The sequence below is a fragment of the Mastomys coucha genome, unplaced genomic scaffold, assembly GCF_008632895.1.
Source record: "Mastomys coucha isolate ucsf_1 unplaced genomic scaffold, UCSF_Mcou_1 pScaffold6, whole genome shotgun sequence".
Classification (NCBI taxonomy): domain Eukaryota; kingdom Metazoa; phylum Chordata; class Mammalia; order Rodentia; family Muridae; genus Mastomys; species Mastomys coucha.
The window spans coordinates 25488585-25504284 of NW_022196912.1; the positions used below are offsets into that span (position 1 = coordinate 25488585).

At 40.9% G+C, this 15700-nt stretch overlaps 1 protein-coding gene across 2 annotated transcripts in view; it reads right to left on the reverse strand.

Annotated features, from left to right (window-relative positions):
* Positions 1–15700, reverse strand: part of Hadhb (hydroxyacyl-CoA dehydrogenase trifunctional multienzyme complex subunit beta) — a 36342-nt gene that overhangs the window by 9025 nt on the left and 11617 nt on the right. For both annotated transcript variants that reach the window (XM_031357600.1, XM_031357601.1), the window contains exons 4-9: positions 13991–14090; positions 11026–11070; positions 8428–8527; positions 5234–5321; positions 2479–2666; positions 1556–1736 (exon numbers count right to left, since the gene is read on the reverse strand). In XM_031357600.1, coding sequence (XP_031213460.1) covers positions 1556–1736; positions 2479–2666; positions 5234–5321; positions 8428–8527; positions 11026–11070; positions 13991–14090 — 702 coding nt within the window. The remainder of the gene's footprint in view (positions 1–1555; positions 1737–2478; positions 2667–5233; positions 5322–8427; positions 8528–11025; positions 11071–13990; positions 14091–15700) is intronic.

Genomic DNA, 15700 nt, shown 5'->3' on the forward strand with positions numbered 1-15700 from the left:
TCTGCACGTAATAGTTAATATTTGAACTAGCCAATCATGTGTAACCATACCGACTCCTTTGTTCCCCAGACCTTTTCCCTATATAAACCCCTAACTTTTGAGCCTTGTGGTCGGCTCCACTATCTCCTGCGTGAGATAGGTGTGGTGCCGAACTGGAGCGCCCCGAAATTAAAAACTACCTCTTGTAATTACATCAAGACGGTCTCTCGTGATTCCCTGGGTGCACGTCCTCCCGAGATTTGAGTGGGGGTCTCTCCACGGGGGTCTTTCAAAACAAAACCTCCAACATCATATTTTCTTAAAACACTCACTCGAATTTATCTATTTTATATAAAAGTCACATGAATCAGTTAATTTTAAATTGGCTGGACCCAGGCACTGTGACTCATAGCTGTAATCCAAGCACTTGGGAAGTTAAGGCAAAAGGACTGCTACAAGTAAGAGGCCAGTTAAAGTTACAAACCAACATCCTACAAAACTAACAGGGCCAGTGGGATGGCTCAGCACATGAAGGAACTTGCCATGGGGCCTGGTGACCTGAATTTGATCTCCAAGACCCACATGAAGGAGAAAACAGATTCCTATTAAATTACCTTCTGACCTCCACTGATGGACTATAAACACACATGGGGTGGGGAGTGTAAAAGTGAGGGGGGGTACTGGGAAGAGGGAATGAAGGGAGGGCTGTAATTGGGATGTAAACTGAATAAATAAAATAATTAATGAAAGAAAACCTTAAGAAAGCTGGGCATGAAAAAAAAAAAAAAGAATAAAAAAGCTGGGCAGTGGTGGCACATGCCTTTAATCCCAGCACTTGGGAGGCAGAGGCAGGCAGATTTCTGAGTTCGAGGCCAGCCTGGTCTACAGAGTGAGTTCCAGGTCAGCCACGGCTACTCAGAGAAACCCTGTCTCAAAAAAACAAACAAACAAAAACAAACAAACAAACAAAAGAATAAAGCTGAATGGAGTGGTGTCGGTGCATGCCTTTAATTCCAGCACTCAGAAGGCAAGGGCAGGAAGGCAAGAGAAAGTTCAAGAGAAAGTTCAAACCCTGTCTAGAAAAACCAGAAACCAAACCAAACCAAAAACAAACAAAAACCAAAACAAAAAAAGGGAAGAGAGAATAAAAGCTGATTATTTTGGAAACCATCATAGCAACAAGGAGGCAAAGGCAGTTCTCTTTGTGAGCTCAGAGCTAGCCAGAGCTACATGGTAGAACCCTGGTTTTACAAAAATTATCATTTAATGTTTTTAATTTTAGGGTTGAAGAGGTGGTGCAATCATTAAGAGCACCTGCTGCTCTTTCAGAGGATCCAGATTGATTCCAGCACCTATAACGGCTGTCCCACAACCATTTGCAACCTCTATTCCAGGGGCTCTGATGCCCTCTCTTATGGCCTCTATGGACATCTGCATGCACATGACATACATATGCATACTAAGGCACACACAGAAAAACATAACAAAAATAAATGAATCCTTTTTAAAAACAAATCTTTAGGTTTTTGGAGCAACTGAAGCAATTGAGAACACCCCAGTAAGTATCACTACTTACCTGGTACTTTGAAAGGTACAATATCAGAAAGATGTCCTTCATCCTGCGCTTTCTTGGCCAGACTATGAGAACGCAGTGCATATTCATCCTGTTCCATTCGAGAAACAGCAAAGGCAGCAGCCAGTCGGTCTGCAGAGTGGCCCATGGTCTCATTAGTGGAGAACTCAGCCACTGCAGGGAGCTAGCAAAGGAGACACAGAGAACAGCTCTGCTCTTCAGAAGTGTGAGATGACGCATAGGACTGCTCAGTGCTAGAAATCTATTGGCTGGATATAGAGACATATGCCTATAACCCTAGCACTCAGGAGGTTGAGGCAGGGGGATTTTAAATTTGAGGACAGTCTAGCAAGACCTTGGCTCAAAAAAATAAAACAAAGAAGAAATAAAGGAAACGCAAAAGCTCCTTGTATGCAAACATTTGGATTTTTTTCTCTTTCTTTCCTTCTTTTGTTTTTGTTTTTGAGACAGGGTATCTCTGTGTAGGCCTGGCTGTCCTAGAACTCTCTCTGTAGACCAGGCTGGCTCTGAACTCAAGAGATCCACCTGCCTCTGCTTCTGTCTCTGCCTCTTAAGTTCTGGGATTAAAGGTGTCCACCACTACGGCCTAGCTTGAGAAAACATATTTCTAAAGTGGGCTAAAAAATACATTTTTAGAGACAGGGTCTCATTATGCAAATTAGCTTGCCCTTGGACTTATACATATTCACTTCTTTCTGCCTCTGGAGTGCTGGGATTAAAAGTATGTGTCACCATGTCCAGATTACAAATTCAATTTTTATAACCACTCCCACTCCCATTCTTGACCAAATACCTTGCCCTGTAATCAAGAGAATAGTTAATTATTAGAATACCTGTTATATCTAACTGTAATCTAGCCTCATGATGCTCTGAATCTTTATTTATATTAAATTCACAAGTCTTACCTCAGGGGACAGAAAATTCAATCTGAACTTAGTGAGTAAGGACAGGCGCTGGCCCAGAGTCTTGGCTTTATTGAGATCAAGCATCATTTTCCTCATATTTCTTGAATGACGAATAGGGACATCAGACATTAACTCAACACCACCAGCCACGACGACATCACACTGGCCAGAAGCTATCAGACCAACAGCTACAGGGTACAAAGTATATGTGCATGAACAACTTTGTAGGAATAACAAACCACTGACATGTAAACTTGATTTAAAAGCTGAATAAAAAGGGGCCAGCGAGATGGCTCAACAGGAGAAGGTACCTGCAGCCAGGCCAGAAGACCTCAGCTCCATTCCTAGAGCATATATGGTAGAAGGAGCGAACCATTTCCACAAGTTATCCTTTGACGTGCACATGTGCATTATAACATGCATCCATACAAAATAAATACATGAAAAAAAATCCTTGAAACAGTTATCAGTTTCATATAATAGCAATCAGTTTCTAACTACAGGGTCTCACTGTATAGCTCTGGCTGTCCTAGAATTAGCTGTGCAAAGCAGACTGGCCTCAAACTCACAGAGATCCACCTGCTTCTTCCTCCTGAGCGCTGGGATTAAAAATATGCTACACCCAGCTAGTTTTTAACTTTTCTATAGGACTATTACCTTATAATTTTTGCACTTCTGGAAACTGAACCCAAGGTTTGGCACATAAATAGGCAAGTACAAGGAAATATTTTAAATGTCTAAAAACACATTCAACACACCTGACCAAAGTTTCATCCAAGACACAAGGACATCAACTTCAAAATCAACACAAGTGATATTCCTTTTAACATTTTTTTTTTTTTTTTTTTTTTGGTTTTTCGAGACAGGGTTTCTCTATGTAGCCCCGGCTGTCCTGGAGCTCACTCTGTAGACCAGGCTGGCCTTGAATTCAGAAATCTACCTGCTTCTGCCTCCCAAGTGCTGGGATTAAAGGCATGCACCAACACCACTACCCAGCAACTTATTTTACTTTCTGCATATTAGTGTTTCACCTGCATATATGTATGTACAACACATTTGTGCCTAGTGCCTACAGAGGGTATTAGATTTCCTGGAAATGGAGTCAGTAATTATGAATTATCATGTGGGTGCTGGAAATCACACCCAGGTCCTCTGGAAGATCAGCCAGTGCTAATAAGCCATTTCTCCAGCCCAACTCAAATCATACTCGAAACCTGAACATCTTCCATATTTTATATGCTCTAAGACTAAGTTTTCAGAAAAGTTTCCTCCCTACCCCTCACATAAAGAACACTAATTTCTGCTACATGTCTTCTCAGATGTGGGTTTCCCTTTATGGCAACTGGCATGCAATTCTGTTGGTCTAACTGGGAGCCAGTCACACACTGCTCAGAAGAGAAGCCTCCAACCACTGCCTCTGGCTTCATTCCTGCCACTCATGAACTCAAAGACCCAATCTGGCCTTGATATTATTATAATACCATTAAGCACTAAGCCTGTCAAAGCTTTCTGTCTTTTCATTAAACAGCAATGGCTATTTAATGTCCCACAATTTTAGGTGAAATGCCATATAAATTACCAAGGATGTGGGTAGACAGTGAATTAAAAATAAAAGCATTTTTGCAAATGTGAATGTGTGCTGTTATGTATCAGGCAACACATGGGCAAACATGTGTGTGTGTGTGTATGTGTGTGTACAGGCCAGAATTTGGTATCTGTCATTAACTGTGCCCCATCTTGTACACTAAGACAAGTTTTCTCACTTGAACACATCTCACCCATTTGTATCATTGGGCCAGCCAGTCAGCCAGCTTGCTTTGGGGATCCTGTCTCTGCCTTCTGAATTCTGGAATTTCAAACAAGCTGTCACACCTACACGACATTTAGTAGGTGCTAGGGATCTATCTATATGCTGGTCCTCATGATTACTCAACACTGATTTGCAATTAACCATCTTCCCACCACAAGACTTAGATCATCTAGAGTAGGGATGTTGGCTCTATTTGGCCCTGGTTTGGGCCTTGAGGACAAACCTGAGCCTGGCTCGAGTTTTGTAAAATGTTTCAGTCACTTCTATACTGGAGTGACTCAGCACAACCTGCTTAAGCCTGCCTTTGCCTAGCTCCTGTTAGTCACCCCATACCCTTCATCAACTTTCCCCTCCCCCTACATCATCTCACCTCAGCAGAAAACTCCACCTCCTCTCTCAGCCCTTTATAAAGAAAAGATTGATACAATAAAATGAGTTCCTGATTTGACAGACTCCGCTCGCTCAGGGTGGTTATTCTCCGGAGGCAGGAGATCCGAGCCACCCAGCTCAGCCCTCGAGAGGCTCGGCTGGACCGGGTTCTCACCCTCTCACCTGGTGATGTTGAGGCTGCAGGTCTCTGTCCTTATGGAAAAATGCCCTATCAGAGTTATCTAAATAAACTCAGAATAAACTATGCACCTTCTCCCACTAATAGTCCCAGTAGCAGTCAGCCTAGGACCAGGGACCAATTCAACCGTCCCACCAGGGCATAAAAACTACTCTGGAAAAATCCCTAATTTTTACTTCCCTTAAGACTAATTAAAAGGTGGATTTCTGAGTTGGAGGCCAGCCTGGTCTACAGAGTGAGTTCCAGGACAGCCAAGGCTGCACAGAGAAACTCTGTCCCCAAAACCAAAACAAAACAAGACTAATTAAAGGAGTAAGATCACAAGCTAACTAAAAGGAGTAAGATCACAAACACCTTTGGACTCCACTTATACATACCTGTGGTCATGGCTTGGTTTGAAGAGATACAAGCCATGGTGACAGTGTGAGCTGGAGTCTTGTCAGAGAAGCCAGCTCCCAGGGCAGCCTTCAAGGAATAAGTGAGGGAGAGAAAACACATGTTAGTCAGGCTCTGAGCACTACTTTGCCACTACGCTTACACTGTGCTTGATATGACTTGCTATCTGCAGGAGCAGAGAGCTGTTACTTTTGTATACACCAGTATGATCTTATTCTGATGTCTCTAGGGAGGCCTGATACTAAGTGTATAATTGTACTATAAACTACTTCCTGGCATCTGAACTTTAACTTCTTAACCTGAACCAGTTGGAAAGGAAATCAGAAACAGATGTTGGAGGCAAAAGAAAAGACTCCACAGTGGGACAAGGGTAAGAGCACTCAGGTTATAACAGCTTAGTCCTCACAAGGCCATTGCAGCATGATACCCTTGGCCCCAGCTGACACACAGGACTAACAAAGCTTTAAATAGAACTGGTAGCTGGTGACCCTTGTCCTCATTCTTCTATTTAAAGATTGAATTACTTTCAAGACAGCAAGGAGAAAGGAAGAAATTGAGTTGAAGGAGAAATACATTGAGGTCTTTCAGCAAAGTCAGGTTTGATAGGGGCACAAAGCCTTTTAGGAGGACTTCACATTAATATTAGGACAGGTCCTTGTGGGCTGGAGAGATGGCTCAGAGGTTAAGAGCACTGAATGTGCCGGGCAGTGGTGGCACACGCCTTTAATCCCAGCACTTGGGAGGCAGAGGCAGGCAGATTTCTGAGTTCGAGGCCAGCCTGGTCTACAGAGTGAGTTCCAGGATAGCCAGGGCTACACAGAGAAACTGTCTCAAAAAATAAAAGACAAACAAACAAACAAAAAAAGCATTGACTGTAGGAAGAGCTGGGTAAGGGGGGGGCTGATATTGGGATGTAAAGTAAATAAATTATTAATTTTAAAAAAAGAAGATGATGGAAAGAGTACTAGTTGCACTTGCAGAGGTTCTGAGTTCAATTCCCAGTAAGTACGATGGCTCATAACCCTTTTCTGGTGTGCACCCATACATGCAGGCAGAATACTGTATTAATAATAAATAAATAGTCTTTAAAAATATATATTAGCACAGATCCTAATGAAATTCTTTTGCTGGGGATTTTAATTTCTACCACTTACTTTCCTAACTGTTCCATCACCTCTACCTTTCTCCTTAGCTACTAAAATGACCTAGAGAGTTAGGTCTGGTGGCTTATGTCTTTTATCTCAGTACTTTGGAGGCAGGTGCATCTCTACAAGCTTAGGGCAACCCTATTCTACACAGTAAGTTCCGGCTAGCCAGGGTTTCATAAGTGAGACCCTATCTTAAAAATAAGAAACTATGTGGCATACAACATGACTGCTATTAGTATGAGGTTCAGGAAAGAAACTTTCATGCCAATCAAAAGCTGGAATGTGCATATAGATGTAAAACTTTCAGAAAAAAATTCACAGAAAAACACCATGGTTTTGGTTTGAGAAAAGAAGAATGTAGAGAAAATTGAACATTTATTTTTTTTCAGTCTTATGAAAGTCACTTCCATATCCATGATCCAGACGTTCCAAATACTGTAAGCAACTTGATGGCTTTATATAACCATGAAATGTTTTTTTTTAATAAATTTCCTAACATGGTTTTTAATGGACTAATAATATTCCATCATTCTGTTGAACCATAATTTATTCAACCTTCTATAGTTGAACAAGATAAGCAGTTCTTCTGAGATTCACCTGTATATTTTATCCCGCAAACTTTTTGCCTTTTTTTAATAACACACTGGAAGCTGGGCAGTGGTGGCGCATGCCTTTAATCCCAGCACTTGAGAGGCAGAGGCAGAAGGAGTTCGAGGCCAGCCTGGTCTACAGAGTGAGTTCCAAGAAAGCCAGGGCTACCCAGAGAAAACCTGTCTCAAAAAACAAAAACAAAACAAACAAACAAACGAAAACAAAACCCATTGGAACTCTTTATTAGATGTGTTCAAAATGTGCCAATGCAGAGGAAAAGCCAATGCTCCAGGGGAAGAGACAGACCTGTCCCTTCTCTCAGCCCTCCTCAGCCCTCTGCCCTTAACAGCACTGGCTGCTCACTCTGTGACCTTGGGCAGTCCTGGAATTTCAGCTGCTTTAACATTCACTGTGTGGGAACAGTGTGAGAGAACAAATGGTTTTCATCTGCACATTTGCCCTTCTATCTTGGCTGACAATGGAAGTAATTATCCTCAGCAGAGCACAGACAAGAAGTAAGATAAATATGTGAAAGCCTACTTTATCCAAATAATTGAAACAAAGCCAAGAAGACGGGTTTGAACTAGTCACTGTCAAATGCCTGTGTGATACTCATACTAGTTCCAAGACTGTCATTATCTCCATTGCCCAACAAACACTAGGTGTGTGCCAACTAGGCTAAAGGTAAACTCCTAGGAAATAGCTACATTAAAAAAAAAAACCAGCAACCCTGCCTACGTGTCATCTAGTCAAAGGTTATGAAATTGACTATATTGTTCAAGTTTAATTAGAAACCATGATGGCTAACACTACAAAGAGCAGCATCAGCCACATTGCTATACTGTTTCTATAACATAAATAAACTAACATTTCTTAAACCACTCAAGCAATTTATCTGACCTATATAACAAAATGTGCATACAGAGTTATAGTATATATACATCATCTGATTTTAAGTGAAATACATGTTTAGCTAATGGATCTTAAAGAGTTTAATGACTTTAAAATGGAAAATTCTAGGCTGGGCATGTTTGCCTGAGATACGCAAGGCCTTCGGTCTGATCTCTAGCAACACATGCACGTACAAAAGATATAAATTATTAAATATTAATTCAGATTCAAATAGACTTTTTACCAATTTGGGGGGGAGGGTGTGATGGTGGGGGCAGGGTCTCACTATGCAGCCCTGGATGACCTGGAATTTACAGATTTGCTTCCTTTCCCTTCTGAATACTAAAGGTTCACAACCACGCCCAGCTCTCCTGCTAAGGTTTTGAAGAAAAGGTCCCACTATAGCCCAGAGTAATCTGGAATTTACTAATTCCCAAATAGGCCTTGGCCTCCATGGCAAACCTCCTAAAAATTCATTACAAACATTAGCCACTGTATCCAGCTTTATCAATCTCTTTAAACAATATAAATTTTGCTTTACTTACCTCTCTAGCTACATTGCTTGTTTTCACTTCCTGAATAACTGTACCAAAGATGATATAATCAACAACATCCTTTGGAATATTGGTCCGATGCAACAAACCCCTAAAAGCAGAAATTCAAAGAAACATTTCACACATGAAGGTATGCCAAAGAGCATCACAGAAAACACTACTTTTGTTTTTGTTTTTGTTTTTTTGGTTTTTTTTGAGACAGGGTTTCTCTGTATAGCTCTGGCTGTCCTGTAACTCACTCTGTAGACCAGGCTGGCCTCGAACTCAGAAATCCCCCTGCCTCTGCCTCCCAAGTGTTGGGATTAAAGGCGTGAGCCACCACCACCTCACAACACTACACATTTCCACAAACAGGGAAGCCATGCACTGGAAGTACAGGTCAGAGGAGTGTGCTCACTTAGTACATACAAGGCCCTCGGTTCAATTCTAATCTCCACAAAAACACAAAGACAAGTCTTTCCTTATAAAAAGCCAGACACAAACATTTAACAGCTTATCAACGAGGAAATGAGTGAAGAGTAAAGTGAAGAGTCAATATTTGATGGCTACTTGATAATGAGACATTAGAAAGAAAATCAAAAACAACTTGGGCAGGTGGAGCTAGCTCAATGATAGAACACTTGCACAGGAACAAAAACCCTGGGTTCAGTCCTCAGCTATGGCTGAGGTTAGGAATAGTGGTGGGATAATTTAGGAAGCCAGGCATGGTAATACATGTCTCTAATCCCAGAACTTGGGAGGCAGAAGAAGGCAGATCTCTGTGAGTCCAAGGGCATTCTGGTCTACAAATCAATCCAGACCAGGCAGAGTTATGTACCAAGGTCCAGACTCAATAAACAAACAAACAAACAAACAAACAAAAACTTGGGGCCACTCAGAAGGCTCAGTGGGTAGAACAGACCCCGTGCTGACTTCTACATGCACATTGTGGGATATGCCTGCCTGGGCAAGCAAAAACATACACAAATAGTAAACTAAAAATTTAAAAAAAAAAAAAAAATTGAGGGCTGGAGAGATGGCTCAGTGGTTAAGAGCACTGACTGTTCTTCCAAAGGTCCTGAGTTCAAATTCTAGCAACCACATGGTGGCTTACAACCACCTGTAATGAGATCTGACTCCCTCTTCTGAGGTGTCTGAAGACAGCTACAGTGTATTTACATATAATAAATAAATAAGCCTTTAAAAAAATTGAAATAACAATAATGTTAGTTAATATCACCAGAAATCAGTGCAAAGAGGTAAGAGATATAAAACTGTCTCAAAACATACCAACAATAAAATAAATACCATTTCCCATTATAGAGATTAAGAGTTTAAGGAGTCACATCAAAAATAGGACATGAGTACACATTTGTCAAAACTCAGAAATAAGTTATATAGTATATATATATATGTGGAGTTAAAGATGTAGTTCACTGGTAGGACATTTGTCTCCTATACTCAAGGTCTTTGGGTTAACTCCCACACCACTGAAATAAAGAGGAGGAGAAGGAAAGGAAAAGAGAGAAAGGGAGGAGAAGGAAGCAGAATAAAGCAGCAAAGATGGAAGAAAATCAGAAAGCTGCAATGAAATAACTCCAAGGAAGACAGGTCTAAGCACAGTTTGCAGTGTCAAAGGTAGAGCACTATGAGAGGCCCGAGAAAAGACTGCTGTATTTATGATCACAAAGTCCCTAAAAAGATGCTTCTAAAATATAACTACATAGAGGTTTGGGAATGGAAATGATTATTAGGTAATTAGGGAAGGTAGACATTAAATACAGAGAAACAATGCTACTGCCATTTGCTCTTAAAGTCTGGCAGGAAGACAAAGAAACTGAGCGACAGTGAGCAGAAAGAAAAATGGAAGCATTTCCAACTAGGAAGAGACTTTGGCTGCTCAAAGACACTAAAGCAAAACAATCTTTGGAAATGTAGAGAGAATGTCCTACACAGACACCACCATACAGTTATGACCACACCAATTACTCATCCATGTCAGCGCATCTCATCTCATTTAAATTTACTTGGTTTGCATAGGAACCTTCAAGGTTTTGTTTTCTTAATTTTTATCTTATGTGTATGAGTATTTGCCATCATGTACATGTAGATGAAGCAGGGAGATCGCAGTGAATTTGAAGCCATTTTGGCCTATATAACGAGTTCCAGGCCAGTCTGAGAATACAATATATAAGAATACAATAATAAACACTATCCATACCACCACCAAAAAATATAGTCATGTCAAGACGCTATGTGCTAAGCTTGCAAAATAAAGATGTTTTTTATTCAAAGCTGTTAAAATTTCATATATAAGGTTAAATTAAACTTAATCTTATCATAACATACACCTTTAATCCTGGCAATTGGGAGGCAGAGGTAGGTGAATCCCTGAGTTCAAGACTAGCCTGTTCTATAGTCAGTTTCAGCACAATAAGAATTATATGGTGAAACCCTGTCTCAAAAAACCTTGCTAAGAGATAAGACCTTGCTTCTTTCCATATAAAGTTTAACATCCTAGATATGAAAATTCTACAGACATGCTACTTCAAGTGCAAAAAACTATAAAAAATATTTTAAGTGAAAGAACAGGAAACTTCATTTACTTACGAAAGTGCAGCTCTAGCCAAGTCATGTGGCATTAGGTCTTTATACCTGGGAAAAGAAAACAAATAATTTAAGCCAAATGCCTCAAGTTTCAATAGAATTTTTAAAAAGTCCTAATGCATACCGACTGTCTAACACAGCTGACAATGCGGCTAATCTTACTACTCAAGTTAGTCCATCAGTTCATATGAAGGAATAAGGTGACCTTGCTATCTGTCATCTAAAATACCTGACAAGCCCTAAACCTACAGAACTTGCTGATGTCTGACAAAATAGACATTTTAGCTGAACATGGTGCTCAGCCTATAATCCTAGTACCTGGGAGGTCAAGGCTGGAGGAATGCCCATGAATTCCAGGCCAAGAGTCCAGCTATAGCAGGAGACCCTGTCTCAAAAACACCAACGAAAGAAAAATATACCGAACCCAAAACATAAATTATACTAACTATACTTTACTACTTGCTTGTCATAGCATATGTCAAATACTCTTTAAAACCAACCTTCTCTTGCAGAGCAGTGGTGGTGCAGCTCTCAAGAGGCGGAGACAGATAGGTATGACAGGCTGGTTTGAGGCCAGCCTGTCTACAAAGGCCAGGACAGACCAGCCTAGTTTATAGAGCTGGTTCAAGGACAACTGGGGCCACAAAGGGAAACCCTGTCTTTAAACTCAAAAAAAAAAAAAGAAAGAAAAGAAAAGGAAATAAGAAAGCTAAACTCTTCTTGATAGCTTTAAAGGGAGTGGGGTACATTTTTTTTTTTAAAGTTTTTTTGAGACAGGGTTTCCTCTGTATAGCTAGCTCCAGTTGTCCTTAAAACTACCTCTGTAAACCAGGCTGGCTTTGAACTCACAGAGATCCACCTGCCTCTGCCTTCTCAATGCTGGGATTAAAGGCCTACAGTATAATACATTTTTTTTTTTAGTATAATACATTTTTAATGTACATTTTTAATTTTGTAATGTCCAAAAGGGGCATGTTTTAATTGCTTTTTTAGAAAATTTTGCCTTTGAACTAATCAGAGATTTACCAAAGAGCAGAAAAGAAAGAGTGGAGTTCCTGATATGCTCTCCCCAACTACTTCTAGGTACTATTCAGTAAGTTACTAACTTCATGGCTCTCACCAGATTTCTATGAACACCCTTCTGCTCCAGCATCTAACCCATAGTGCTTCCTGGCATCTAGTTATGCTGCTTAGCCTCTCTAAACCGGCACAGTTTCCCAACCTCTCCTTGATGGGGATGACTTTTGACACTTGACCCCTCTCCTCACTGCTTTCCACTGGGGTGCATGGCATTAAGATGATGTTACTGGTGATTCAGATGGTCACCGCCAGTTTCCTCTACTCTAGAGCAACTTCTCTCCCTTCCTGCAGAGTCTGTTAGAGAGGAGTCACTAAGTCCAGCCTTCACACTCTTCCCTCCCTCCTCCTCCATATTAAACACAATGCTCTACACCTTGCTTTTAAGTCTTCTTCTTCTTTTTTTTTTTAATCATTTACTGTTATGTGTACTTGTACACTTGGGGGAAGTCATAGGACAACTTGTATAAGCCCCTGATTTCCAGGGACTGTACATATGTCAAGAAATTTGGTAGCAAGCACCTTTACCCACTGAGCTGTCTCTTTCATGCCTTGCATTTTTAAAATTCACTTATTTTTATTTTATGTGCATTGATATTTTGCCTGCATGGATATTTACGTGAGGGTGTTAGATCCCCTGGAATTGGAGTTACAGACAGTCATGAGCTGCCATGCAGTATTAGGAATTGAACCCAGCTCCTCTGGAAGAGCATCCAGCGCTGCTGAGTACTGCTGAGCATCTCTCCAGTCCCTATGCCTTGCCTTTTAAAGGTAATATTATCTTCAAGATCTCAAATTTTCCATATGAATACATAAAGGCCTCATTTTTTTCAAACTGAAGCTTAATATTCCCCAGTAAGTTTTTAATGTTAGTGACTGCCTGTCCAAAGTACAAATATTAAAAAACTAACAATATAAACAGAACAGAACAAATTGCTTCCTTAACAGAGCCCATTATCAGCTTTTGTATACAATGAATTTCACTTAGATAGAAAAGCCTAAAATAAACCAGCTGTTTGATTCTGAGGAATTTTCAGGGTAGTTCAAATTACTTGGAGTTGAACTATGACAGGCATTTGGATCAGCTACGTCAACTCCAAGTCTCATCATTTTCAGAAGAACCAAGCAGTATCATTGTCAGCACTCAAACTGTGCCTGCAGAAACCATGTTCCAGGAAAGGAAGGAAAGGAAGGAAAGGAAAGGAAAGGAAAGGAAAGGAAAAGGAAAGGAAAGGAAAGGAAAGGAAAGGAAAGGAAAGGAAAGGAAAGGAAAAGGAAAGGAAAGGAAAGGAAAGGAAAAGAATGCCTTTAATCCTAGCACTTGGGAGGCAAAAGCAGGTGGATTTCTGAGTTCTAGGACAGCCTGGTCTACAGAGTGAGTTCCAGGGCTACACAGAGAAACCCTGTCTCGAACCACCCCCCCAAAAAAAAGAAAAGAAGGGGGAGTGGGAAAGGAAACGGGAAAGGGGAAGGAGAAAGGAAAGAGGGAAGGGGACAGGGGAAGGGGAAAAGGTGGAAGGGGGAAAGGAGGAAGGGAGGAAGGGGAAAAGGAGGAAGGTAGGAAGGGGAAGGGCAGAGGAAGGGAAGGGAAAGGGGGAAGGGAAGGGGAAAGGGGAAGGAAAGAAAAGAGAAAAGTCCTATTGGAAAGATAGTACCTGGATCTACACTGGACTCTCAACTAGAGCTATTTCAGGCTTATGCCATGGCAAGCTGGTTTATAAAAGGAATAGAATATCTTGCCATAATATAACACTACTGATTTGACTCGTTCTATACTGGTTTTATACAGGTGCTCTCCGATGGTCTCCTACTAATTGTATTATTCCCTACAAAGACTACTTCAAACAGTACTGGAAGAGAAAAACAACTAACATGATCATTTTATACTTACGAAGTGCCTGACAGCAGAAATGGAATGCGGACACCTTCCACCACCACAATATTCTTTATATTGGGTTTTGCTAAAGTCTTCTTTGACTTGGTCTGGACAGCTTTAAGATAAAGTTCAAAGAACTATTAATTAAAATATATAAAATCAGGGATAGGGGGGTAGCTCAAAGAATGGAGCACATTTTTCTATGCTTGCTTTCACAGTCTCCTCTAAAAAGAGTTGCCCTGTTTATAGTTCCTACCAATGAAGTCTAAATCCAAGGCACAAACTGATCAGATTCAGAGGGCCCACCAACAAATCAACAAAGTAGTTGACCAGTGTTTATTAGCACTGTTTTTTTTTCTATAACAAAATACTAGAGGTTGGGAGTGGGTGGGTGGGTGGAGGAACACCCTCATAGAAGCAGGGGGAGGGAGGATGTGATAGAGTGTTTCTGGGAGGGAGGAAGGGGGGAAAACTGGGAAAGGGGATAACATTTGAAATGTAAATAAAGAAAATATCCAATTAAAAAAATACCAGAGGCTGAACACTGGAATCTAAACTAACTACATGGTGCACAGAGGTCCTAGCAAAGGTCCACCTGGCTATGTTATAACAAAGCTAAACAACAGCAAGAAGCAAAAAAACAGCTAAGTGCAGAAGAGGAGAAGTACTAAGGAGGTCTCACTTTAAAACAACTACGCTCAAGAGTTGATGCCTCACATCAATGACCTAGTTACTTCTCTTTAGGGTCTCCTCCTCCCCCTCCCCCTCCTCCTCATCCCCCCCCCTCCTCCTTTTTAAGCAGAGCATACTACTACACATCAAATTCACAATGTGTCTCAGGTTGGCTCCAAACTCTCAATACTACTACTACTTAAGCCTCCCCAGAGCTGGGGTTCCAGGTATGTGCCACCACATCTAGCTTAGGTATCATCTGTGTTAAAGGTTCTTCCACCCCCCAGTATTACCACAACAAGAAACAAATTTCCAGCTCATGACCTTTGGGGTACACACTCAGACTTCACAAACCATAGCAACCAGTTATTTATGTCATCTCAAACAGGTGATAAACTGTGTCAGGCCAGATCCTTTTAGTATGAATCCAAGAAAAGAAACATGGTAAAACCTACCCATCAGCAGAGGCTGAAAAGATGCCATAAAAGAACCAGGGCAACAGTAAACTGAAGTCACCTGCAAGATAGTTACAGGGTAGCATAGGTCCTGAGAGCAAAGAGAAGAACAAAAGGGTAGGAAAAGATACAGACATGAGATGAAAGGCCAGGGAGAGGGCACATCACAGAGTTGTGAGAGAGGAGCAGCTGGCCATGAGCTGCGTGTGTGCTTCCCGGCACCTCCCTACCTTTAGTATACACAAATCCTCTCAAACCTGAGGATTCATTACCCACAATGACCAGACAGCCTTTTAACTTCCTACACAGGGAAGGCAAAGAAGGTTGATACAGAAACTAAGCCTAGAGTCAGTAGAAGAACCAAAGGATAAGATGAGGAAGGAGTATGAGGGACAGGCCAGAGTGATCATGGAAGATGTTCCATCTTCCAGGAAAATGAGAAATGAAAACAGCCTGCCAAATATCTGGATTACTTGTGACTGACCTTAGAAAGAAAAAAGTATTTTGAGGAAAAGTTGGATGAGATATTACTATATTATGGTGTTTTTTTTAAAAAATGAGTTTGTTTCTTTTATGCATCTTCAAAAATGTTGAAATT